The 27,500-nt window shown below is 52.6% G+C and overlaps 1 protein-coding gene across 1 annotated transcript in view; it reads right to left on the bottom strand.

Moving 5' to 3' along the window:
- LOC140457030 (glycogen phosphorylase, muscle form) overlaps window positions 1–27,500 on the bottom strand; it is an 84,699-nt gene that overhangs the window by 15,372 nt on the left and 41,827 nt on the right. The window contains exons 5-14 of the mRNA XM_072550946.1: window positions 22,822–22,953; window positions 21,927–22,038; window positions 18,318–18,400; window positions 15,095–15,238; window positions 13,172–13,264; window positions 10,994–11,140; window positions 9,469–9,632; window positions 7,420–7,534; window positions 6,306–6,407; window positions 1,132–1,279 (exon numbers count right to left, since the gene is read on the bottom strand). Coding sequence (XP_072407047.1) covers window positions 1,132–1,279; window positions 6,306–6,407; window positions 7,420–7,534; window positions 9,469–9,632; window positions 10,994–11,140; window positions 13,172–13,264; window positions 15,095–15,238; window positions 18,318–18,400; window positions 21,927–22,038; window positions 22,822–22,953 — 1,240 coding nt within the window. The remainder of the gene's footprint in view (window positions 1–1,131; window positions 1,280–6,305; window positions 6,408–7,419; window positions 7,535–9,468; window positions 9,633–10,993; window positions 11,141–13,171; window positions 13,265–15,094; window positions 15,239–18,317; window positions 18,401–21,926; window positions 22,039–22,821; window positions 22,954–27,500) is intronic.

Below are 27,500 nucleotides of genomic sequence, written 5' to 3'. Positions count from 1 at the left end.
CTGCCTTTCACTCTTGACCTGCTCAAACCCGGTTTGCACTGTAAAGACTTTCTAGATCTGACAGAGGCTGTCGACCTGAACCCTTAAAAGTCCCTCACTCCGCCGATGCTGCCACACTCTTTGGGCGCTTCCAGAACTTTCTACACTCAGCTTGCATGAGATAGCATCCACGTGATTGTGCTCCCCGTGAGGGCTCACCTCAGCAAATCACACTGATGGATCCATTCCATTAGCCCCCTCAGGGAGCTTTTGGTTTGGGAGTGGCGGGGGCGGGGGCGTTCAATCGTTAGGACGATCCATGCACGCACCCCCTCCACCCCAACCAAAAACCAAACAGCTTCTTCTAGACGAGAACATACCACCAACTGAACTCGGTGCAGCAAGGTGGCTGAGACTGAGTGGGAAACTGGAATGGAGCTGGAGGTGGTAGCAAGATGGACGTACAGAGGCACCTCGGTGATCCAGCATTCGATGATCCGGCAAGATTGCAAGGTCCCCCATGCTTGACCAAACTGTTATCCGGCAATCGATTACCCGAACATTCAAGTTTCTGACAAAACATTCCCTCACCCATGCCGTTCGGATAATCAAGGTTCCTCTGTAATGGGAATATAACTCACTCGGCGATGGCCTGTGGTATTTATCATTAGACTATTAGTCCAGAGATTCAGGTAACATTCTGGGTACCCAAGTTCAAATCCTACCACGGCAGATGGAGGAATTTGATTTCAATTTTAAAAATCTGGATTAAGAGTCAAATGATGACCATGAATCCATTGTTGATTGTTGGGAAAACCCATCTGATTCACTAATGCCTGTTAGGGAAGGAAACTGCCATCCTTTCCTGGTCCAGACTCCGCGTGACTCCAGAACCACAGCAATTAGGGATGGGCGATAAATACTGGCCTAGCCAGCGATGCCCATGTCCCGGTGAACGAAATAAAACCACCCCCTCTCCGAAAGCTAAAATAGCCCCCATGCTCAGAAGCCACCAAGGTCCAGAAACACACCCTATGCACCGTAAGCTCCCCCCATTCAAAGGCAGGGCTCTCCCACCTTTCCCCCAGGGAACCAGGCCACAGACCTAACCACCCCCCCCCGCCACGCCGCAGCCTCACGGTCAGGACTCACGGTTGTAGAAGGTGATGATGTGGAGGCAGTTCAGCAGTTGCCTTTTGTACTCGTGGATACGCTTGACCTGTACGTCAAACATGGAGTTGGGGTTGATCTTCACCTTGTACGTCTTCTCCAGGTACACCGAGAATTTCAGCTTATTCTCCTGCAAACACAGCACCGCAGACGAGCAATTGTACCAGTCGTTCACTGACACACCCTATCCTCCCTCGTCTTCTCAGCCCATCACTTGCTCCCTTCTCACTCATGCATTCATCCAGTCTGCCTTAAACACATGGCCCCGATTCACCCTTTTGTGGGAGCGGGTTTCACATTCTCCCTGCTCGCTGGATTTCCTGACTGTTTATTACAGACGGTCTCAAACAGATGGCCCTCGCTTCAGCAGCATTGCAGTACTTGAATCCGCATTATCTGTTTCCACAAGATCCATTGAATGTTCAATACATTTGATCAAGTAGCATTTTTTTTTACAGCAATCAAAACTTTTTTTTAAGAAAAGATGGCCGGCCATAAGATTCAGTTGAACCGAATGCTGTCAGTTCAAATCCCATACCAGTATTTTGATTCCACAATGCAAATCGGCACACTGCAGTTTGGGGGGGTGGGAGTGGTCAGCGCCGCACCACCCGAGGGACAGCGTCAAGCAAGCGCCACAGCGCCCGAGGGTCAGTGCCAAGCGAACACTACAGCGCCCCAAGGGTCAGCGCCAAGCGAACACTGCAGCGCCCCAAGGGTCAGCGCCAAGCGAGCGCCGCAACACCTGAGGGTCAGTGCCAAGCGAACACTGCAGCGCCCGAGGGTCAGTGCCAAGCAAACACTGCAGCGCCCGAGGGTCAGCGCCAAGCGAACACTGCAGCGCCCCAAGGGTCAGCGCCAAGCGAGCGCCACAGTGCCCGAGGGTCAGCGCCAAGCAAGCACCGCAGCGCCCCAAGAGTCAGCGCCGCAACACCCGAGGGTCAGTGCCAAGCGAACACTGCAGCGCCCGAGGGTCAGCTCCAAGTAAATGCTGCAGCGCCCGAGGGTCAGCACCAAGCGAGCGCTGCAGCGCCCGAGGGTCAGCACCAAGCGAACACTGCAGCGCCCCAAGGGTCATCGCCAAGCGAACACTGCAGCGCCCGAGGGTCAGCTCCAAGTAAATGCTGCAGCGCCCGAGGGTCAGCACCAAGCGAGCGCCGCAGCGCCCGAGGGTCAACGCCAAGCGAACACTGCAGCGCCCGAGGGTCAGCACCAAGCGAGCGCCGCAGCGCCCCAAGGGTCATCGCCAAGCGAACACTGCAGCGCACGAGGGTCAGCTCCAAGTAAATGCTGCAGCGCCTGAGGGTCAGCACCAAGCGAGCGCCGCAGCGCCCGAGGGTCAGCGCCAAGCAAGCGCCGCAGCGCCCGAGGGTCAGCGCCAAGCAAGCGCCGCAGCGCCCGAGGGTCAGCGCCAAGCAAGCACCGCAGTGCCCGAGGGTCAGCGCCAAGCGAGCGCCGCAGCGCCCGAGGGTCAGCGCCAAGCGAACACTGCAGCGCCCCAAGGGTCAGCGCCAAGCGAGCGCCGCAACACCTGAGGGTCAGTGCCATGCAAACACTGCAGCGCCCGAGGGTCAGTGCCAAGCAAACACTGCAGCGCCCGAGGGTCAGCACACCAAGCGAACACTGCAGCGCCCGAGGGTCAGTGCCAAGCAAACACTGCAGCGCCCGAGGGTCAGCGCCAAGCGAACACTGCAGCGCCCCAAGGGTCAGCGCCGCAACACCAGAGGGTCAGTGCCAAGCGAACACTGCAGCGCCCCAAGGGTCAGCACCAAGCGAGCGCCGCAGCGCCCGAGGGTCAGCGCCAAGCAAGTGCCGCAGCGCCCGAGGGTCAGCGCCAAGCAAGCACCGCAGCGCCCGAGGGTCAGCGCCAAGCGAGCAACGCAGTGCCCGAGGGTCAGCACACCAAGCGAACACTGCAGCGCCCGAGGGTCAGTGCCAAGCAAACACTGCAGCGCCCGAGGCTCAGTGCCAAGCAAACACTGCAGCGCCCGAGGGTCAGTGCCAAGCAAACACTGCAGCGCCCGAGGGTCAGCACACCAAGCGAACACTGCAGCGCCCGAGGGTCAGTGCCAAGCAAACACTGCAGCGCCCCAAGGGTCAGCGCCGCAACACCAGAGGGTCAGTGCCAAGCGAACACTGCAGCGCCCCAAGGGTCAGCGCCAAGCGAGCGCCGCAGTGGCCAAGGGTCAGCGCCAAGCGAACACTGCAGTGCCCCAAGGGTCAGCGCCAAGCGAGCGCCGCAGTGGCCGAGGGTCAGCGCCAAGCGAGCACCGCAGTGCCCCAAGGGTCAGTGCCAAGCAAGCGCCGCAGCGCCCGAGGGTCAGCGCCAAGCGAACACTGCAGCGTCCCAAGGGTCAGCGCCAAGCGAGCGCCGCAGTGCCCAAGGGTCAGCGCCAAGCAAGCACCGCAGCGCCCCAAGAGTCAGCGCCGCAACACCCGAGGGTCAGTGCCAAGCGAACACTGCAGCGCCCGAGGGTCAGCTCCAAGTAAATGCTGCAGCGCCCGAGGGTCAGCACCAAGCGAACACTGCAGCGCCCGAGGGTCAGCACCAAGCGAGCGCCACAGCGCCCGAGGGTCAGCACCAAGCGAGCGCCGCAGCGCCCGAGGGTCAGCGCCAAGCGAGCGCCGCAGCGCCCGAGGGTCAGCGCCAAGCGAGCGCCGCAGCGCCCGAGGGTCAGCGCCAAGCGAGCGCCGCAGCGCCCGAGGGTCAGTGCCAAGCAAACACTGCAGCGCCTGAGGGTCAGCACACCAAGCGAACACTGCAGCGCCCGAGGGTCAGTGCCAAGCAAACACTGCAGCGCCCGAGGGTCAGCGCCAAGCGAACACTGCAGCGCCCCAAGGGTCAGCGCTGCAACACCAGAGGGTCAGTGCCAAGCGAATACTGCAGCGCCCCAAGGGTCAGCGCCAAGCGAGCGCCGCAGTGGCCGAGGGTCAGCGCCAAGCAAACACTGCAGTGCCCCAAGGGTCAGCGCCAAGCAAACACTGCAGCGCCCGAGGGTCAGCGCCAAGCGAACACTGCAGCGCCCCAAGGGTCAGCGCCGCAACACCAGAGGGTCAGTGCCAAGCGAACACTGCAGCGCCCCAAGGGTCAGCGCCGCAACACCAGAGGGTCAGTGCCAAGCGAACACTGCAGCGCCCCAAGGGTCAGCGCCGCAACACCAGAGGGTCAGTGCCAAGCGAACACTGCAGCGCCCCAAGGGTCAGAGCCAAGCGAACACTGCAGCGCCCCAAGGGTCAGCGCCAAGCGAACACTGCAGCGCCCCAAGGGTCAGCGCCAAGCGAGCGCCGCAGCGCCCCAAGGGTCAGCGCCAAGCGAGCGCCGCAGCGCCCGAGGGTCAGCACCAAGCGAGCGCCGCAACACCTGAGGGTCAGCGCCAAGCGAACACTGCAGTGCCCCAAGGGTCAGCGCCAAGCGAGCGCCGCAGCGCCCGAGGGTCAGCGCCAAGCGAGCGCCGCAGCGCCCGAGGGTCAGCGCCAAGCGAACACTGCAGCGCCCCAAGGGTCAGCGCCAAGCGAGCGCCGCAGCGCCCGAGGGTCAGTGCCAAGCGAACACTGCAGCGCCCCAAGGGTCAGTGCCAAGCGAACACTGCAGCGCCCCGAGGGTCAGCGCCAAGCGAACACTGCAGCGCCCCAAGGGTCAGCGCCAAGCAAGCACCGCAGCGCCCCAAGGGTCAGCGCCGCAACACCCGAGGGTCAGTGCCAAGCGAACACTGCAGCGCCCGAGGGTCAGCTCCAAGTAAATGCTACAGCGCCCGAGGGTCAGCACCAAGCGAGCGCCGCAGCGCCCGAGGGTCAGCACCAAGCGAGCGCCGCAGCGCCCAAGGGTCAGCGCCCAAGGGTCAGCGCCAACGAGCGCCGCAGTGCCCGAGGGTCAGCGCCAAGCGAACACTGTAGCGCCCGAGGGTCGGTGCTAAGTGAGCGCCACACTGCCCAAGGGTCAGCGCCAAGCGACTGCCGCAGCGCCCAAGGGTCAGCGCCAAGCGAACACTGCAGCGCCCGAGGGTCAGCACCAAGTAAATGCTGCAGCGCCAGAGGGTCAGCACCAAGCGAGCGCCGCAGCGCCTGAGAGTCGGTGTTAAGTGAGTGCCGCAGCGCCCGAGAGTCGGTGTTAAGTGAGTGCCGCAGCGCCCGAGGGTCAGCGCCAAGCGAACGCTGTAGCGCCCGAGAGCCGGTGTTAAGTGAGTGCCGCAGCGCCCGAGAGTCGGTGTTAAGTGAGTGCCGCAGCGCCCGAGGGTCAGCGCCAAGCGAACGCTGTAGCGCCCGAGGGTCGGTGCTAAGTGAGCGCCACACTGCCCAAGGGTCAGCGCCAAGCGAGTGCCGCAGCGCCCAAGGGTCAGCGCCAAGCGAACACTGCAGCGTCCGAGGGTCGGTGCTAAGTGAGCGCCGCAGCGCCCGAGGGTCAGCGCTAAGCGAACGCTGCAGCGCCCGAGGGTCGGTGCTAAGTGAGCGCCGCACTGCCCAAGGGTCAGCATCAAGCTGTCGGAAGTGCCATCTTCAAACCTAAAGGTCCCCTTTGCCCCGTTAGGTGGATTTAATAACCACAGAAGAACCCATGGTGGAAGAGCAGGAGTGGTTCCCTCCAGTCTCTTGGGTCAATATTAATCCTTCCAGTAGCATCAACTGGAGACCATGTGACTACGCGTGGGGATCTTGCTGTGCACAAACCCAACTGCCACCTTTCCTCACAGCACGGCGCACTTTGAGAAAGTGCTTTGTTGGCTGCGCAGCGCTGGGTCACGACAGGCGACAGAGGTGAAAGCAATGGGCGTTTCCTCAAGCCAGCTGCTGCTTGCAGCTTGACCCTGCTGGGAAACCTGGCGTTGTGCTGCATAACACAAACCTCCCTCACCCAGGTGAGGGCTGTCCGTCACTGCGCCGTACCCCCTGCCATGCAACTCCACCCAGGGGAACCCTCCTTTCTGCCACCCTCTGCGCTGCCCTTTACCCTGACACGGTTCCCAAACTGCACTTGATTTCCCAACAGCTGGCAGGTCCAAATCTTTGTGTTTGGAATTTTAGGTGCACAGTTCCATGCTCATCACCCACAATCCTCCACTGACACACAGCCAGGGTTTTAGTGAGTCACTGGGATTCAGTTTGAGCTCAGAACCTGCCCCTTGACAAACCAAAGAGAGGGGGAAGAAAGAGGTGATCACCTGTTTCACTTTAGCCACAGCTCGAATAAACCCTTCATCGTTGACAAACGACAGCAGCTTCTTCAGCTGATCCAGGTCGAAGATATAATCTTCACCGATTTTCTGAGAGAAGGGGATGAGAAAGGAAGAGAGTGAGGATCAGGAGGAGCAGAGCGGACAGCGGGTTAAAGGGGGGTGAAGGAGAGAGAAACATAGCTTCCAGTTAGCCTGTCTTAGGAGACATCGCTCGGTGTCAACAAACTGGGAACACAGGAGTAGTTGGGATTACTGCACTTCCGGGGTGCTGAGCACTGCTGCCTTACAGCACCAGAGACCCGGGTTCAATTCCCGCCTCAGGCAACTGTCTGTGTGGGGTTTGCACGTTCTCCCCGTGTCTGTGTGGGTTTCCTCCGGGTGCTCCGGTTTCCTCCCACAGTCCAAAGATGTACAGGTGAGGTGGGTTGGCCGTGCTAAGTTATACTGGATTAGTGGTGCTAGAAGAGCACAGCAGTTCAGGCAGCATCCAAAGAGCAGCGAAATCGACGTTTCGGGCAAAAGCCCTAACCCTAACCCTAACCCTAAAAGGGCTTTTGCCCGAAACGTCGATTTCGCTGCTCGTTGGATGCTGCCTGAACTGCTGTGCTCTTCCAGCACCACTAACCCAGTATTTGGTTTTCAGCATCTGCAGTCATTGTTTTTACCTGGCCGTGTTAAGTTGCCCAGTGTCCAAAGGCATATGGGCCATGTGGATTGGTCATGGGAAATGCTGGGTTACAAGGACAGAGGTGGTGGGACACTCTTCAGAGGGTTGACGGGGGTTCAGTGGGCCGAGTGGCCTGCTTCCACACCATAGGGATTCCACGATGGCAAGAGTCTGGATTTTGTAATGTGTGCACATCAACACCAACAGGATGATAGTGACCCCTGGCTGCCTACAAACAAGCCACAGCATCGACTGGGGCCACGACTGGATTGATACACTGGGTGAGGTGACACCATTGTCCAAGAGGCAGCTACAGCATTTGACCAGAAAGGCCTGGCTATCTGCCAGGCAGGGGAGACTCAAACCCTCACGCCTGCCAGCCCCTGGCGTGACTTGCTCCTGCCTCAGACAGTAGCCCGCGCACGTCGTTACCTCAGCAATGATGTCGGCCAGGCCGGGGTTGCAAAGCACCAGCCAGCGGCGTGGGGTTATCCCATTCGTCTTGTTCTGAAACTTCTCGGGCTCGATCTCGTAAAAGTCTTTGAAGCTGCAAGGAAGAACAAGTCACGGCTTTAAAAGACGGAGACCGACGCTGTCATCGCTGCGTCAGGCGACGGGTCGGAGGGAGGGAGGGGCTCTCCGTCGAAGTTCTCCACGCAAGGCTTTGACAAACGAGGTCAAGCGAGACCCAGGACTGTCCAGCATCAGTAACAGCAGCAAGGACCCCCCCCCTCCTAAAAAATGCACTGCAGCCGCTCACCAAGGCTCCTCAAAATCTTTCTAAACCCCCAACCTCTTCCTCTCTTGGAGCAGCAGTTAGATGGGAACACCTGATTCCCTGCAGGATCCCCCTCCCCAAGCCGTTCACCATTCCGACTCAGAAATATATCAGCTGCTCCTCCACTGCCAATGGGTAACTTTTTTTTAAAAATTGTTCACAGATGCTTACAGGGAGAGGCTGAACAGGCTGGGGCTGTTTTCCCTGGAGTGTCGGAGGCTGAGGGGGTGACCTTATAGAGGTTTATAAAATCATGAGGGGCACGGATAGGGTAAATAGACAAGGTCTTTTCCCTGGGGTGGGGGAGTCCAGAACTAGAGGGGCATAGGTTTAGGGTGAGAGGGGAAAGATATAAAAGAGACCAAAGGGGTAACTTTTTCACCCAGAGGGTGGTACGTGTGTGGAATGAGCTGCCAGAGGAAGTGGTGGAGGTCGGTACAATGACAACATTTAAAAGGCATCTGGATGGGGACAGGAATAGGAAGGGTTTGGGGGGATATGGGCTGGGTGCTGGCAGGTGGGACTAGATTGGGTTGGGATATCTGGTCGGCATGGACGGGTTGGACCGAAGGGTCTTTTTCCGTGCTGGACATCTCTATGACTCTATGTTGCCAATCCCTGATTTAGGGTCTACCGCATTGCTGTGGTACATTGGCCAGACCAGGTAAGGATAGTTTGTGAACCAGATTTTCCAACGATTACAGATTCACCGTTAGTCTACCTTCTTATTCAACTCCGATTTCAGCCATCGATGGGATCAGCAGCCTGAGCTTGCAGATTGTGGGACCAGTGGTATGACTGCGACACTCTTTGATAAAGAGGGGCTATGAAAACTTGGGTTGCTTCTTTCTGTAACAGTGGTGGCTGAGGGGAGACTTGACGGACGTCTAGACAATTATGGGATACATAGATAGGGGTGATGGTCAGAATCATCTTCCCCAGAGTTAAAATGTCTAACACCAGGGGGGCATGCATTTGAGGGGAGAGAGGCAAAGTTCAAAAGGAGGTGTGAGGGGTGGGCCTTTTACACAGAGAAGGGTAGGTGTGTGGAGTGCGTTGTCGAGTGGTAGTGCCAGCAGATATAATAGGGGTGTGTAAAGGGGCTGGAATATGCAAGGAATGGAGGGACGTGGACCATGGGGGCAGGTGGAAGGGATTAGGCGTCATGCTCAACACAACATCGTGGGTGAAAGGGCCCGTTCCCGCGCCATGCTGTTCTATACTCTATCTGCAGCCACCGCCTCTAAACTGGCCTCTTTTTGCCCCATGGTATAGCACCACAGAAGGTCATTCAGCCCACCAACTCGACCCCAGCTCTTTTGAAGAGCAAATCAAGTTTGTCGCAGTTAACGGCGCAACTGAGCCAACATCCCTGGAAACCTGTAACTCCCTTCAAGTATTTATTCAACTGCCCTTCGAGTATTACAACACAGAACTTGTATCTGCTGCCCTTAAAGGCCTAGAACTCTCTCCCGGACAGCGTTGTGGGTCTACCCATCGCACACCAAACAGGCAGTTCGAGAATGCAACTCACTACCATCCACAGAGGAGCTCCGGACTCCCCTCCACAAAGCTCGGCCAACGCTCAGCCATTTTGCATCGGGAGATGGACAGACACAGGGCACTTGGAGATCACACAGCCTCTCTCTCTCAATGACATGGTTTGCCTGAGGCACCCGGGCCACTGCTCGGGGGGAACTTACATGGTCTTTTTCAGGATCTCGGAGTGAATGCGGGCAACTCCGTTCACAGCATGAGCACCGACGATGCACAGGTGAGCCATGTTGATCCTCTTGGTCGTTCCCTCCTCAATCAGTGACATGCGGCGCAGTCGGTCATTGTCTCCCGGGAACTTCCGAGCAACGTTCTGTACAGGCACAGAGTCACAGAGTCGTACGGCACAGAGACAGACCCCCTTCGGTGCAAACTGCCCGCGCCAACCACGTTTCCCCAAACCTCCCGAAGCTTCCTTGCCCGCTTTTAGACCTCCAACCTTTCCTGTTCACATAATTGTCCAAACGTCTGTGCAAGAGGGGAGGGAAGATTCAATAGGGGGTCATGTAATCAGAAACCATAGCACCCCCCCCCCCCCCCCCCCCGTCCCCCCCCAACCCCCTCGCCTGAAATCCAACATTGCCAGGCCAAACAACACATTCCCCAACCCCTTCTGAATGGGTCACAGACTCTGGGTTGAGAATCAACCGGGTACAGATCAGTCTCGTTTGGAACAGGTTCGAGGTGTTGAATGGCCTCGTCTGGTTCCTCTGATACCATTCCAAATGGACTCGGAGAACGTGGATTACAAACACAGGACCAGGCCCTAGGCGGAATAGGGTACTGCAGATGCTGGAGATTAGAGTCAACATTAGAGTGGTGCTGGAAAAGAACAGCAGGTCAGGCAGCATCCGAGGAGCAGGAGAATCGACGTTTCGGGCAAAAGCCCTTCCTCAGGGATGAGCAGACCGTGCTGGGCCCTCTGACTTGCTGCTACAAATCAGGAGCAGGAGTTAGCCACACGGTCTGCCTTACAGTAAAGTCAGGTCAGATCTGATTACACCAAACCCCACGACCAGCTCTTCTCCCTTTGTTTATCAAGGGGCTAGCCTCTTCGATTTAAAATTATTCTAAAGACTCTGCCCCCACCCCCTTTCGGCAGAGCGAGCTTTGAAGTCTGGTGACCCTCAGAGAAGGAATTCCCCTCATCGCGATCTGACAATGGGTGACCACTTGTTTGGAAGCAGTGACGCTTAGTTTGGCGTTCTCCCACTGAAGGAAACATCCTCTCCACGTTCACTTGGTCAAGTCCTCTCAGGATCTTAGACCTTTCCATCAATCCAGCAGACCCAATCTGTCCAACGTTTCCTCATATCACTAAGAATTCATCGAGCAAACCTTTGTTTGACTGTTTCGAAGACACTTAGATCCTTCCTTTAGTCAGAGATCAATGCTTACACAGTACTCCAGATATGGCCTGAGCACTGCCCTGTGTAACTGAAGCATAACCTCCCTACTTTTAGCTTTTAATTCTTTCTCATTCATGAGAAGATTCTACCAGCTTTCCTAATTATCTGCTGTACCTGCAAATTAACTTCTACAATTCATTTTATTTGGACAACCACTGCACTTCAGAATGCTCTCAGCGATGAGGTAACACTTTTTTTCTTCTTAGCAAACTGTACAAGTTGACTCTTTCCCCCACTTTGCCCAGATAGAAAGGGTCAAGCTTACCTCCAGGTGCCTCCTGTTGATCTCGTAGATGATACTGAGATGCCGCGGCAGCAGTGACTCGAAGAGCTGGACGGGCCAGCGCTCCAGAGCTTCGGGCAGCACCGTGTGGTTAGTGTAGGCACAGGTACGGATCGTGACATCCCAGGCCTGAAGCGGGGAGAGCCAGCGCAAGGAGAGAGGGGGAGCATGAGGGAAGACAGAAGGGATGGGAGAGGATGAGCCACCAAACATGACGCAAGTGACAGACAGGGTAAGAGAAACACGAGAGAGGAAGAAGTGAGAGAGAAGGGGGGGCAAGAACGTGATGGATCAAGGCCAAGGGAGAAAGTGGAACAGGAGAAAGGGGACAGAGACAAAGAGAATAAATCCAGTTAAGAATTAACCATGAATCCTGCTAACAGAGACTATGCACAGTGAATACATCTTATATTTATGGCCCCTAGTTCTTATCTCAGCCCATTGACAGAATGGGGTGATGATACCAGTAAATACCTGGCGACCGCATCTTACTGATCAAGGCTACGGGATATTTGTGATTATCCTGATCGGATGGATTAAAGAAGATTGCACAGGGGTCAGTGTATCTGCTTCTGCCAGTCTCAGTTCCTGGAGATACAAGTCATGGATGGGGTCTGTACGAAGTTGTACAAAGAAGACTTAAGATGGGCACTGCAGTCCAACACTTTCAGCACACAGCTGCTACCTCAGGGTGTGGAGGAGGCAGGTTCAACAGAGGGATTCAAAAGGAAGTGAAACAGTTACCCGAAATGGACCAATCGTCAAAAATGGATCAATGTTCGGGGTTACGGGGGGAGAAGGTTGGAGAAAACTGGGTGGGATGCTCATTTGGAGAAAAGCATCAACCCATTGGCAGCAGCACCTCCTTCTGCCCTGTAATTATTCTGAGAATCACCTCTTCATCACCAAAGACCTTACTCTAAATTCTTCAAATGACACCTTTTAAAAGCCTCTCTCTTACCTTTGGTAACCCTTCTACGCTCTTAATATTATCACCGCAAGGTTGAAAACTTGATAACTACTGACCTGATGGAGGGATTTGTGTTAAACAAATTGATCTCTGAGTGAGGCATTGCGTAGTTGGGACTTCACTCAGGAGGATAGTGAGTCTATGGAATCCTTTACCAAAGTGGGATGTCGGGGCTGGGTTGTTAAGCATGTTCAAGCCTGAGATTTTTAAATTAGTCAGGGAATCGAGGGTTATGGGGAAAAGGTGGGTGTTGAAGATTACTGGATTCAGCAGATACAGGCTGAATGTCCTACTTTTTTTGAAATTCATTTGTGGGCCTGGTCAATAGGGGCGTCACTGGGATTTATTGTGGTTTTGAAGGTATTATGGGATGTGGGGTCAGGTGATAGAATAAGCCAAGAATTCAGTGAATGGTGGAGCCTGTCCAAGGGGCTGGACAGCCTCCTGGTATCATGGCACTAAGCGTGCTTGGCAGATGAGCTTCCTGTTCTGCCAAAGCTGACCCTTTTGTACAAGTCCCTGTCTGCTCAGGCACACCCAGGGATGGTGGTGGAACGGTAATGTCCCCGGCACCGGCAATTCAGGGGTCTGGGGTGGGTACGGGTTCAAACTTGAGTGGCAAATCTGGAGTCGAAAGCTGGTCTCCAAGGTGCTGAGCACAATCAGGTGGCTGTAAGAGCCCACCCTGATATCCACCACCCCCCACCTCCCCCCCATGGAATCGCAGGGCACAATTGGATGAAGCATGACCTTATCAAACGATGCTGGGAGGTCAGGGGGCAGAGAATGTGAAGCTGCTTGTCCCATTCCTGCTGCTGTTTCGTACGCGCCTACTCAGAGTCTAGAATGAATGCAAAACCATGGGAAGCGAAGGAGGACATCCATGTGTCAAGCGCGAGAACGAGAGAGCAAGAGAGAACATCTGCGTCAACAGGCCTTTAGCTTCAATCTCACAAAAAAACAACGAAATCACTCATTCACGCATATACTGCTGCTGGGATCTTGCTATGCGCGTAATTGCTAGCTACATTCACCAAGGGAACCAGGGACCCACTAGGCAATTCAGTGAATCTGGAATGCTTTAAGGATTCTCGAGGCAAGAGATACACCACCCCCCCACCCATCCCACTTTGCCCCCCCCACCCCCCACCACCCCAACTGCTTTCGAGGTTGCTAACTGGGCTCTGTACCTTCTCCCAGCTCAGGTGCTCAATGTCCACCAGCACCCTCATGAGTTCTGGGATGGCCAGGGCAGGATGGGTGTCGTTCAGCTGAATGGCGACCTGGAGAAACAGAAAGGCAGAAATAAGCAGCGTACTTTGACAGTGAAGTCCGAAGGGGAGTGCACCAGTGCAAGGAGCTTTAGCCCTGTCAGCCAGGCTGAAATGCCCCAGCAACAGGGTCAAAGGGGGAGCAGCTGCACTTTCAGGGGGTGCCCCAATGTTTAACCAGAGGCCCTGTCTGCCCTCTTGGGTGGATGGAAAAGAAAGATCCCAGTACTGTGCAGGTGGGGGAGGCCAGCCCCTCACTGACGTTAGCTATCGGGTTTCCACATCACGGCATGGGCTGCACAGTGGTTAGCAGTGCTGCCTCATGGCGCCAGGGCCCCCACGTTCAATTCCAGCCTCAGGAGACTGTGTGGAGCTTGTACATTCTCCCAGTGTCCCTCCAGCCTCCTGTCACAGGCAAAGATGTGCAGGTTAGGGTGGATTGACCATGTTCAATTGCCCCATAGTGATGTGAATGCTAGGTAGGTTAGCCATGGGAAATGTAGGATTACAGGGAACAAAGGGAAGGAAGTGCGTCTGCATGAGACACTCTCCGGAGAGTTGGTGTGGACTCAACGGGCCAAATGGCCTGTTTCCATGTTGCAGGGACTCTCGGATAATCTCGGATTTAAACAACACACAGTCTGCATAAACGTGCTTCATTGTGAAGCACCTCTAGCCATCTTAGTCAGCAGTCACACGACACCAGGTTATTTGAAATCACAAGCTTTCGGGGTTCTGCTCCATCACCTGACAGAAGAGCAGTGCTCCGAAAGCTTGTGATTTCACATAAACCTGTTGGACTGCGACCGGTGACTTCTGACTTTGTCCACCCCAGTCCAAGACTGGGAACGCCATATCCTGGCGTTAGTTGCCATGAAAGCTGGCACTGACACACAAAAAGTAATCAGCGCCATAAGATTTACATTCCACAGCAGAGCCCACCAACCCTGATATACTGTGTGGTCGGGGGGGGGGGGCGTAAGACGTGCAAGAGAGACCAGGGTGGAGGCATCTGCAAGGTCAAACCAGCTGGGGAGGGGGTTGAAGGTTCAGGAAGAGCCACTGCACCTTGCCCAGCAATGCCAGCTCACACCCACCGAACAGAAAGGTCCAATTAATGACACAGGTCAAACGATGGATCAGGACTGCGAGGGAATAAAAAGCTGGAATTGACAGCTCATCTCAATAACGGAGACCGGGACAACCAACAACAATTGTCACAAAAGGCCCATCTGGATCACCGATGTCCTTTAGGGCAGGAGATCTGCCATCCTTAACTGGTCTGGCCTACACGAGACTCCAGGCCTAAAGCAATGGGCTCTTAAGGGCGCTGAGAAATGGACCAGCAAGTCTCAGTTCAAGGAACGACACCTACTGGAGTTGTCACTGACACACACAGACATCCCCTGTCACAGAACGGAGAACAAGAACAGCAGCTGAGGATGAGGGTTTGTTAAAAGGTAGGAAGCCTCATGAGACCAGTGCCCAGTGGAAATCTGATGCTCACTCAACAGCTACTGATCAGGTCACCATGTTCACCACGTGACACATAACAATCGCCCCGAGACACACTGGAATGAAGCAGCTCTGTCCAAGGACAGCTCCAACATTTCAGCACATCTTTCAACACGCTGGGCACGGGCGGCTGGCCCTGGGATAGTCAGCTCGGCAACCCCTCCATCACTTCACCCCACCCCATCCCCCCCACCCCCACTCTAATGCTCGTGTGGGAGCAATCGAGACTGGGCTTCACTCACTGCTGGGGATGCCAGCAAGTGTTCGGGTTGGAGAGCCTGAACATCAGGGATTCCCGCTCCACCGCCCCTCCCGCCAAACGGTTACCTTGTCGGGGAACGCATCAAAGGTGGTTCGGACAGCATCGCGGCTGCCGAACTTGGAGGACTTGAAGCGGCGGATGACATCCTGCAGGGTGGCAGCGACCACAAAGTACTCCTGTTTCAGACGCAGCTCTTTCCCCTCGAAGAACTGTGGAGAGATGGAGTGAGGAAGAGAGAGACACAGAGCGTGACACAGAGAGAGAGAGAGAGAGAGAGAGACAGAGACAGAGATAGAGAGAGACACAGAGAGAGAGAGAGAGACACAGAGAGAGAGAGAGAGACACAGAGAGACAGAGACACAGAGAGACAGAGACAGAGAGAGAGCAGGTTATGCCTCCATGCATAAAGCTCAGGATCCCTTACGTCTGAGAAGGAGTTGGAAAAAACATTTACAAGAACGCCTCCAGGGATGATAGGGCTTCAGGGTGGGGATGGATTGGAGAAGCTGGGGCTGTTTAGTTGGAGAAGGTCGAAGGGAGATTTGATCGAGTTTTCTTTTGGTGGTGCCTAGAGGAGACGCACTGAAGGTCAACGACAAATGAAACAAGGACGATACGGGGAGAAAGGTTTCTTTTTGAAACGTGGGTAGTTAGGGTCTGGAATACACTGCCCAACAACATGGCAGAGGCAGGTTCAATCCAGGTGTCCAAAACAAATTCTGATCACTTTCTGAAGAGAAACCAGAGAAAGTTAGGGTGGCACGGTGGCTCAGTGGTTAGCACTGCTGCCTCACAGCGCTAGGGACCCGGGTTCAATTCCCACCTCAGTCAACTGTCTGTGTGGAGGTTGCATGTTCTCCCCATATCTGTGTGGGGTTTTCTCCGGGTGCTCCGGTTTCTTCCCACAATCGAAATATGTGCAGGTTAGGGTGGATTGGCCGTGGGAAATTGCCTATAGCGTTAGGTGCATTAGTCTGGGGTAAATGTAGGGGAATGGGTCTGGGTGGGTTACTGTTCAGAGAGTCAGTGTGGACTTGTTGGGCCTGTTTCCATACTGTAGGGAATCTACTCTAATCTAATCACAGAAAAGGCATAGGAGTGGTACTACCTGGGGCTGCTTTTGCAAAAAGCTAGCACTGACAACAGAACTGAAGGGTGGCCTCCTACACTGGAAGCATGAAGCAATGGGGAGGTGAGCACAGGTCAGGATGGTGAAGCTGAAGGTACAGGGTGACAGCAGGCTAGAGGAAGATGGAGGGGGGGGGGGGGGGGGGGGGGAGGGGACAAATAGAACTCAGCTGCACAGGAAGCAAGCATGGCTGAGTCAAAGAGTCCGCGTGAGTGACAGCTTATCAAGGACGGAGTTACCTTGACAGGGAGCGAGAGAAGGGTCAACCAACAAAAGGGGAATGACACAGGAAGGTGAAGAGTCAGTGAGAGAGGCGAAGGCATCAGTGCTTGAAGAAAAAGAGGCAGATGATCAGTTCAAGAGAGTGAAAAGCAGTTTTGGGGGCGGGGGGGGGGAGGAGGTGGTCTGGAGAGTGGCAGCAGTTTCCAGAGTTGGGAATTCCCATTTGTATGAAAGTATTACCCGGAAAATCTGGAAGATTTAACTATCTGGCCATTTTCTGGCTTTAAAAAATAAGTATTAACCAAGCAGTTGCTTGGAAATGACGTCACTTGCTGTTATTACCAAATGTCAAGTGAAAGAAAACAGCTAAGCAAAGCTTTTTTTTTGAGAAGTTTTGTAGCTCAGGTTGAGGTTCTGGATGTGGGTTTGCTCACTGAGTTGGAAGGTTCGTTTTCAGACGTTTCGGCACCATACTAAGTTACATCTTTAGTGGGCCTCCAGACAAAGCACTGCTGATGATCCCTGCTTTCTGTTTATATATTTGGGTTGGTGATGTCATTTCCTGTTCTTGCCATCAACTCGCCACAAAACCACATGACCCTCTCTCACTAGTGTCCTCATATACGGATGAGGAAGGACACCACTTCGACTGGGACAACACATCCATCCTAGGACAAGCCAAATAGAGACACACACGAGAGTTCCTAGAAGCATGGCATTCCAACCGGAACTCTATCAACAAACACATCGACTTGGATCCCATTTACCACCCCTTGAGAAAAAGAACAGGAAATGACATCACCAACCCAAAGAAACCCAAATATACAATTAGAAAGCAGGAATCATCAGCAGTGCTTTGTCTGGAGGCTCACTGAAGATGTAACCTAGCATGGTGGCGAAACATCTGAAAACGAACCTTCCAGCTCAGTGAGCAAACCCACATCCAGCTAAGCAAAACTTTCAAAGAGATGGGAGATGGTGCTTATTGTCTTAATTACTGATCCTGAAGAAATACTTGGCTTTGAGAGGACTATGGGCCACCATGCTCATGGTTGCTGAGCAACCGCCTCCCTCGACTTTGACTCCTGGGTCTGTAGAATGGATCGCAGAGGGAAGGAGGCACCCCTGGAGCACAAATCTCTTTCCTGAAAACCTATTCCCAGCAAAAACCCTTGCAAAACCCTGACAGCACTTCCAATACAAGCATTTGTGAATGCCTGGCAAAATCTGAAATAGTGAACAGTGACCAATTCTCAGGGATTAAGGCAAAGTAGTCACATAATTTTGGAGACCCAGTGTTAACCAGTGTTTGCCATTTGATTCACTGACAAGGTTTGTTGATAATAAAAATGGATTATTGTTGAGTTTATTTAAGGAACCTTGTGGATTTGCGTTTTATTCCGGATAACGAACCGAGAAAGCATTTTGGTCAATGAATCAACAAATTTATAGTATTTCAGGAACAGTGGGACAAAACTATCAGTGCGCTCCGCCTGTCACAGTAGGCAGCTGTTTGGGACAATAACACAACACCAGCTTCCTGTTAACCCAGAGGCTTCGGTCAGGACACCAGATAAGGAGATGGAGGATATCCTTAGCAGTGCTACATGGTACACATTGTTGTGAAACATAAAGCCGCACGCAGCACACAACCGAACGTTGAGTGACATGCAGCTGGTAGGAAGAACAACTGGCCGAGTAGGCAGCCCGGGGTTGTGGGGGGACGAGGTCAACGCTAGGAATCACTCCCTCCGCTCTCCCGGAATCCCAGTAAGACATCCCCCCCCCAAGCACACTGGCAGCTTGCTGCCATTAGGGGCCACTGCGTGAGAGGCTGGCAACCCACTGCGAGTCACAGCGACACACTCTGACTCCTGGAGCCTGGAGTGGGCTCGCCCCACGTTTCCCAGTAACCCGCTGAGCAACGGGGAACTCACGTTGTCATTGGGATAGAGGACGCGGGAGATGTTCTCAGCCAGGTTCCTGTCGAGGACTGCCTGGATGTAGCCACCAACGTTGACTGAAACGAGAGAAAGAGAGACAGAGGGGGAGGAGAGAGACAAAAACACAAAAGGATGAGTGCGTGGGGCAGTGTCAGCATCTTGCATTTACACAGCACTGTAATATCAACAAGATATTCCAAATATTCCGCAGAAATATCAAACAATATTTGATGCCAAATCACACGCAGAACTATGAGGACAGGTATCAAACGCTTGGTTAAAACTAGAAGATGTTAAGCAGCTTCTTACAAAGAGGGAGCTTTAGAAAGCTGGTGATCCCTTCCCTATTTCAGAGTCCTAACCGGTGACAATGCTGCCCAGTTGTTTAGAGCACCAACACTGCAGCAACCACTCTGCTATCTGTGGGGTGATACCAGCTGTTCAACAAGGAGGATTACCTCCTACCTTCCTGGATGAGTGCTCCATACCATCCAGGCCAGAGCAACCCACATAAATCCACACTCCAAGCCCCAGGAAATCCAGGATTCCCACCCAGTGACAATGCAGGGACAGCAATGTAATTCCAAGTTAGAGTGGGGCATGGATTGGAGGGGAACTTACAGGCCAGGGTGCCCCCATGCACGTTCTGTCCCTGCCCTCCTAGATGGTCGAGGTTGTGAATTTGGAAGGAGTTGAGGCAGTGCATGCAGGCGGTACACACTGCTGCCGCTGGCCGTCAGTGATGGAGGGAGACTACACGGAGGTGGTGAATGGGGTGCCAATTAAATGGGCCACACTTCATCTTGGCTGGGTGTAAAGCTTGGATGCAGTTGAAGCCACGCTCACTCAGGCAAATTGTATCACCAACAGCTGAACTGGGCAGTTATTTAACAGGTTGAATTTGCCCTGCTTTTTGTTTGTTTGTCACGTTTCCACATTGCCAGGTAGATGCCAGTGATGTAGTTGTTGTGGAACAACAGGGCATGGGATAGAGCTCGCACTGAAGCACAAGTCTTCAGTAGTATTGCTGGAAGGTAGTTAGGGTGTGCAGCCTTTGCAATACCCAGTGCCTCTAGCTATTTAAGTCATATTGCATGGAGTGTATCGGCTGGGATGCTGGGGTCCTCTCGAGGTGGATCATCCACTCAGCACTTCTGGCTGAAGGTGAATGAAGAATGAAACGGAACACTTCAGCCTTGTCCTTTACACTGAAGTCCTGGGTTGTCCCGTTGTGGAGGACTGGGATCTCTGTGGAGTCTCCATATTCTTAGGGACTTAACTATCCCAACACCATTGAGGGAGGCAATGGCCTAGCGGTATAATTGCTGGACTACTAATTCACAAACTCAGCTGATGTTCTGGGGACCAGGTTTAAATCCCATCTTGGTAGATGGTGGAATTTGAATTCAATGTTTTTTTTTTAAAAAGGTCTGGAAACAGCCATCCAACAATGACCGTGAATCCACTGTCGATATCTGGGTAATGAGGCGACACATTGTGCGAACACAATTCTGCTGCCCACAATGCCTGACGGCTGCTCAGTGTGAAATCTGTCCCATTCAGCATTAACGGGAGTGCCACACATCATGATGGAGGGTATCCGCAATGTGGAGCTGGGTACTTGCAGACAACACAACACCATTAGGTGGAAAGGCAAGCTAAGCTATGGCAGAGATACAGGTTACAAAGAGATACTGGTGGGTGAAGTGGGCAAAATGTTGGCAAGTGGAGTATAAGGTGGGAAAATGTGAAGTCTTTCATTTTGGAAGGGAGGACAGAAGAACAGAATATTATTTAAATGTAGAGAAACTACAAAACAAAAGGGATTTGGGGGAAAGCTTGTGCATGAATCACAAAGCGTGCCTTACTGCAACGATGCAACAATTCCTGGGAATTACAGACCAGTCAGTTTTATGTCAGTGGCGAGCAAAACATTGGAGAGGATTCTGAGACAGGATTTATGATTACTTGAGAAATAATAGTTTGATTAGAGATAGTCAGCATGGCTTTGTCAGGGGCAGGTCATGCCTCACAAACCTTCTTGAATTCTTTGAGGATGTGACAAAACACATTGATGAAGGTAGAGCAGTTAATGTGGTGTACATGGATTTTAGCAAGGTGTTTGAGAAGGTTCCCCATGGCAGGCTCATTCAGAAAGTAAGGAGGCATGGGATACAGGGAAACCAGTCTGTCGGGATACAGAATTGGCTGCCCTATTGATGGGGGTGAAAAATATTCAGCCTGGAGCTTGGTGACCAGTGGTGTTCCACAGGGATGTTCTGGAACCGCTGCTCTTTGTGAGTTTTGTATAAATGACTTGGATGAGGAAGTGCAAGGGTGGGCTAGTCAGTTTGCCAATGAAATGAAGGTTGGTGGAGTTGTGGATAGTGTGGAGGGCTGTTTAGGTTGCAACGGGACATTGACAGGATGCAGAACTGGGCTGAGAAGTGGCAGATCGAGCACTGCCTGGAAAAGTGTGAAGTCATTCACTCTGGAAGGTCAAATTTGAATGCAGCATCCAGGGTTAAAGGCAGGATTCTTGACAGTGTGGAGGAACGGGGATCTCGAGGTCCATGGCCATAGATTGTTCAAAGTTGCCACCCAAGTTGATAGGGATGTTAAGGCGGCATATGGTGTGTTAGCTTTCATTAGCAGAGGGACTGAGTTTAAGAGCTGTGAGGTTATGCTGCATTCCTGTAGAGTCCTGGTTAGACCACACTTGTAATATTGTTTTCAGTTCTGGTCACCTCATTTGAGAAAGATGTGGAAGCTTTAGAGAGGCTGCAGAGGGATGCTGCCTGGGCTGGAGGGCATGTCTTATGAAGAAAGGTTGAGGCAGCTAGGGCTTTTCTCATTGGAGCGAAGAAGGATGAGAGGTGACTTGATAGAGGTGTACGAGATGATGAGAGGCATAGATAGAGTGGAGAGCCAGAGACCTTTTCCCAGGGAGGAAACGTCTATCACAAGGGCGTGTAATTTTAAGATAATTGGAGGAAGGTTTAAGGGAGATGTTAGAGGTAGGTTCTTTACTCAGAAAGTAGCGGGTGTGGGGAACGCACGGCCAGCAGTGGGAGTAGAGTCAGAGACATTAAGGACACAAGCGACTCTTGGATAGGCCCATGGATGATAGTAAAATGAAGGGTGTGTAGGTTAGTCTGATCTTAGAGCAGGATAAAAGGCTGCCACAACATCAAGGGCCGAAGGGCCTGTACTGTGCTGTCCAGTTCTGTATTTATCCTCAGTCACTGTCTGGAGACCAGGTTGAGGGAGCTATTTTAGCAGTCACCACATTGAGGGAGAGCAGACGTGAAACCCAGAGGTATTTATAAGCAGTGGCCGAGACCCACAGGAAGTCCCAGCATGAGCAGGGCAGGAAGTGGAAACAGAAACCAGTGGGGGGCTCTCAGTCCACACAGAGGGACAGTCAGATCTTCACGGAAAGATACAGCAGACCACAAGGTTAAAGCCCATTGCAGTTGAACAGTCGCTGACAATTCTAGCGGGTGGACAGGCTGAGAAGAGTCTCTGCAACTCTAGCTTTATACACAACTGATCCTGAAAGCACATAGAAAAAAGGAGGCGGGGGGGGGGGGGGGAACTCACAGTCCTCCAGTTTAAACTCATTGGGTGCTTTGGCAGACCACAGCCGCATCGTATTCACAGTGTTGTTCTTGTAGCCCGGCACTGGGGTGTCATAAGGTAAGGCCAGCACAACCTAAACACACAAGAGAAAGATTACTGCACCACAACACAGCAAACATGCATTCCGTACAAAAGGGGTGGACTTCTCCCATCAAATACTCCCAGGACTGTGACAGCACGGAATTAAAGTTCCCTCAAAACCTTCAAGGACAGGTAGCGTACAAGATCAACTCCAGGAAAAGCTCCCTCTACTTTTTTTTTAAAACTCACTTTTGTGCAAACAACAAAGATCCCTCTATTCTTTCAGGTGGAAAGTAAAGCTGCTGCTACTGCTTTAACCTGAGGAGTAAAGGTTCCTCTACTCTTAAACTAAAAGTAAATGGAAAATAAAGCTCCCTCTACGCTGTCCTGTCAAACACTCCCAGGACAGGAACAGCACAGGGCTAAACACAGAATAAAGCTCCCTTTACTCTTTAAAACTGAGTGTAAAGCTCCCTCTGCACTGTTCCCACTATGTTCTCCCAGGATGTATTGCCAAAGTGCTGCACTGTCTGAGCTGCCATTTTTCAGTTGGGACATTACACCAAGTTCCCATTTGCCGCCTCAGGTGTGTACGAAAGCTCACTGTTGGAAAAAAAGAGTGGGGTGTAGGGTCAACATCTACTCCATGGCTGTCAATAAAAGAACAGGCAGCCTAGCTTTTACTGAGGAGGTGGTTGTGGGATCTTGCTCTGCGTAAATCCAATGACAACACTTCAGATCAAACACTTCACTGGCCATGAACTGCTCTTGGCCATCCCATGGCAGCGGGCAGCCATTTGTCCTGGTCACCGGTTCCTGGGAAAGCGCTCCTCACCTGGGTATCCACCCACTTGACCCCCTCAGGGGTGTGCTCCACTCGGCCATAGAAGTTGACGGGGATGGTGTACTCGGGCCGAGCCTTCTCCCAGGGATTGCCGTACCTCAGCCAGTCATCAGCCTCCTCCACCTGCCGGTACAGACAGCGGTTAGAGCAGGGAAGACAAACCAGCCGGCATTACCGGAGTGAGTGAGGGCCCCTCCACCGCCAACCCACCCCTCAGCTGCCTGCTCATACCCATCGATGCAACCATCAGCCCACAATCCAGCACACACTGAGGAGATCCTACCTGCTTCATCCCACTTCCAGCGGTCCCTTCCTCCCACTCCTCAGGGTGAGGTGAAGAAAAGGCTGGTGTAAGACACTGTGCCCATCTCCCCACAACAAAACACAAACAACCCTCAAAACAACAGCAGCAGCATCCTCAGGCTGGAGAGGGGCTGAGTATCAGGATTGCAGTTAGCGCCTCCCGCCGATTCTCTTCAGAGACCCCACACCAAAGTCAGGGCTTCATGACTTAGACCGACGCTCCCAGTTCAGAGGTCACACTGTATTGTCGAAGGGTCAGGGGTCAGCATCGAGGGAAGGTGGGACTGGTCAAAGGTCAGTGTCAAGAAAGCACCACACTGTGGAAGGATCAACACTGAGGGAAGCTAGGGGCCATTACAGGTCAAGCACAGAGGGGACGCCAGACTCATGAAAGGTCTGCGCACCATCAACACCAAAACTACAGAGGGGCAAGAGGGTAAATTTGCCCCTGGACATTCCCAAGAAGACCAGGGAAAATTCAATGACTGGGGCAACCAACTGGAGAAAACTCACTGGTAAACAGAATGGACAGAATGTGTGAGGAGCTGCTGCAGCTGTGATCACAGGCTGGCTCTCCCTTACATTTGCCAGCAATTAAACTCATTATGAGCCTATCAGCAGCAAAATGCCAAGTGAAACCATCTGTGATAACGGCAGCCAGGAGCAAAGCTGCCGGGCTGGAGGAGCAGCTCAGCTCATACTCAGCTCACTTGGAAGTAGGAACCCTTGCAGTCAACGAGGTACTGAATTCCTTGTACAGAAACGTGGAGTCTCCAACTTAAGGCTGCATAACATCAGCAGCTGGAAGGGTTTAGAGGGATATGGGCCGGGCGGAACTAGATTGGGTTGGGATATCTGGTCGGCGTGGATGAGTTGGACCGAAGGGTCTGTTTCCGTGCTATACATCTCTATGTCGCAATGACTCTAAATGGGAAATTTAGTGGATGCTATTGTAATAAAGACTGGTACTGGTTAATTCAACAGTGAAATGCAAATCTTAAATCAAACAAGACTCTTATAGCACCACATCTTACTGTGTCAGATAACTGGAATTACTTGAGCTACAGTGACTACACATTAAATTTGCAACCTTTTTGCTGTGATCTCACCAGTCTCCTACTTGGGGAGTCTAGAACCAAGGGGCACAAGTTAAACGTAAACAGGATGGCATTTAGGACTGAGAGGAGGAGAAAGCTGTTTTTATTCAGAGGGTTATGGACCTTTGAATTCCCTCCACGGTGAAGAATTCCAATCTTTGAAAATGTTCAAAGGCAGTGTTTGATAGATTTCTGACTATCAGTGACGTACAGGGCTGTGGGATGGAGTGAGTAAAAGGTACTGAAGTGTGTGATTTTATTAGATGATCTAGCAGGCTTGATGGACTGAATGGTCAACTCCTGCTCCCATGTTCCAGTGAAACTGGGTTCAAGAAAAACAAGGGCAAAGTTTAAATTGCTTCTCAAGCTGAACACAGGATGTGACAATCCCTGGGGGGCAGGCACACACGTGAAGGGGTCAATGATGTGTACAGCCTATATGTGAACGGACAGAAAAGCTGGCTCCTCAGTTACTAGGCCTGGGTCTGTCTTACAGAAGCAGCAGAGGTTGGAAAATGTTGCTCTCTGCGGGCTGCCAATGAAGGGACAGATCCTCCCCCTGCTGGTCTACAGGCTGACAGTGCAGGAGCTCTGTAACCTGGCTGCGTCGCATTGCAGTCACTGAAACATGACAGTGATGGCAGAGGGGGGGGGGGGAAGGAGGAGGAGGAGGAGGGGCGGAACGCTGCAGTCACTCGCCTGCGACGTACTCTGGGCTAAAGCAGGCAGCTGAAAGGTTTTGCTCCTACAAACTATCGAGGCAGCTAGCAAAACCTGCTGCCCTGTAACATGGCACCTCAGAGAACTGTGCAATGGGCACTGAGACAGGTCTGGCTGTGCTGTAGCGATATTGGCCCAGGCTTAGCCTGGGATCAGCAGAAGGGTGATCATTAAAGGGATTCAGAAAGTGAGGAGGGAAGTAGGATTGGATGGAGCGAGTAAATAAAGAGAGTGGGATTAGATTGGGTGGGACTTTAAAGAGTGCAGGGAGTAGAAGCAGGAGACAATTAAGTGTGATACTATTTGGTATGGAGAGTAGGAAAAGATTGGGCTGTGCAAGGACGATGGGATATTAAAAGGTGCAGGATAGGAACAGAAGTGGTCGGGGAGGGAATGAGTGGGATAAGACGGTGTCGGAGGAGTGAAATAAGAGTGGATAGCTTGAGAAGTGTATTACTGCAGAATCTGGCACTTTCTTTAATTATAACCAAACTGCTCGGGTCAGAGACAATCCACATTCCAAACTGAGACAGATCGTAAACTCCTGGAACTGGCCACACCTCACAAGGGCCCACACTGAGAAGTAGCCCCTGCTCAGGGCGCACTGCACCATCCAAGGGTATGCACAGAGAGTGGGCCACTCAGAGTTTGCAATGAGGGAGCACGATGCCCGAGGGTTCACGCTGACCTCACTCTCAGATGGCCCATCAAACCTAATGTCTGCTCTCTTGGGTGGATGTGAAATAACTCCATGCCCCCCTTACTGGGGAGAGAGGCAGAGGCAAGTTCTCTCAACCAGGCGGCCAATCAGTACAGTGTGTGGGATTCTGCCGTGTATGCACCGAAGTCAAATATTACAGACGCGAGCGGAGCCCCACGTCATGTCAGAGAGAAGGAATATCCGGTGTCTGAAGGCAAAATGAGCAGTATCAGATAGTGCGGGAGAGACACAGCCATCAACACAGGCAGCACCTGTTGGTTCCAGGATTACTGCAGCGACCTTTAGGATCTGAAAGTCCAAACCACTCCCGTTTGACCTTTATCAGAGTCCTCTGAACATGATCAGGGAGGCAAAGGGTGGGGTGAGGGGGGCTGGGAAAATTTCTGCCTCTCCCTTCTTGTTCGCCCGTCTATTTTGAATCAGATTAGAATTATACCTCTAGAAATCACAGACTCCTTCAAATTCCCCTTATGCACTTTGGGCTAAAAATCAGACGGTCAGTTAAATGGCACAGAAACAGGCCATTTGGCCCAATAGTCTCTGCTGCTAATTATACTCCACTCAGCTTAATCTTAGATTCCCTTGTCCCTCATGTCTTTGTCAAAGATCCACCTTTAACATATCTATAGGATTGATCTTAACCACTCCCTGCACTGCTGAGTTCCACATTCTAACCACTTTCTCAATAGAGAGCTCCCAACAGGATGTCTGGGTGACTATCGCATATCAATAGCCTCAATCTAGGCTTTTCCCCACATAAGGAAACATTCTCTCCTTAACCACACTGTCAAAGCCTTACAGGGTTTTAAAAAGAACTGGGGACGCAGGAAATCAGAAAGAGAAAGGAGAAAGGGCTGGAGAAACTCAACAGGTCTGTCAGCATCAGCGGAGAGAGAAACGGTCAATGTTTATGGTTGTGGAGATGAGTCAAGACTCAAAATATTGATTCGGTTTCTCTCTCCACAGATGCTGCCAGACCTGCTGAGTTTCTCCAGCGCTCTCTGGTTTTAAACCGCTGTTTAAGTTCAATCCGAAGCAGCCTCCTTCCAAGAAGGAAAAAAGGAGCAAGCTTGGTCAGTCTTTTCCTACACATTGCAGACCGACACGTCTCCAGTCACACCCTCACGAATCTCTGTACTCTCTACAATGCCTCAATGTTCTTTTTTATAACATGGGTGACTAGAAACGGCAGAGAATGTGGTCCAAGCAAGGCTCAGTAAGGATCAAGGAGACTAAAATGCTGTTATGTTCGAGAATTTGAAAACAGTAGTAGTAGATTACTTGGTGCTCCAAGCCTGCTCCACCATTTAACAGGATCATGGTTGATCATCCAACTCAATACCCTGCTCCAGCTTTTGCCTCACACCCTTCGATCCCTTTAGCCCCAAGGACTATATCTAACTCCATCTTGAAACATTCAATTTGGGCCTGAATCACTTACAGCCGATGCTGTAATGAATTCCACAGGCTCCCCACTCTCTGGGTGAAGACAGTTCTCATCTCCATCCATTATGGCCTACTCTGTAACCTTAGACTTCACCCCCTGGTTCGGAACTCCTGGGTCATCGGGAACGTCCTTTCCACTTTGACCCTGTTTGGATTTTGCACGTTTCCATGAGATTCTCCCCTCCTTCTTCCAAACTGCAGTGAACATAGGCCTAATCTGCCCCTGCTCCCACAGCCCACAAGTTGTTTCTTTTTAAGAGAAGCAGCCGCTTTAAGCCTTGTGTCACCGGGCTGCATATTCTTGATGGCCCTCGCAATCGCTGCTTTCTTCTTGCACGCCACACACCACACAACTACGCCTCATACTCTGGGCCTAGTCCCGC

The sequence above is a fragment of the Chiloscyllium punctatum genome, chromosome 31, assembly GCF_047496795.1.
Source record: "Chiloscyllium punctatum isolate Juve2018m chromosome 31, sChiPun1.3, whole genome shotgun sequence".
Lineage (NCBI taxonomy): Eukaryota > Metazoa > Chordata > Chondrichthyes > Orectolobiformes > Hemiscylliidae > Chiloscyllium > Chiloscyllium punctatum.
The sequence above is the reverse complement of the archived record's forward strand: the minus strand, read 5'-3'. Positions and strand labels throughout refer to the sequence as shown.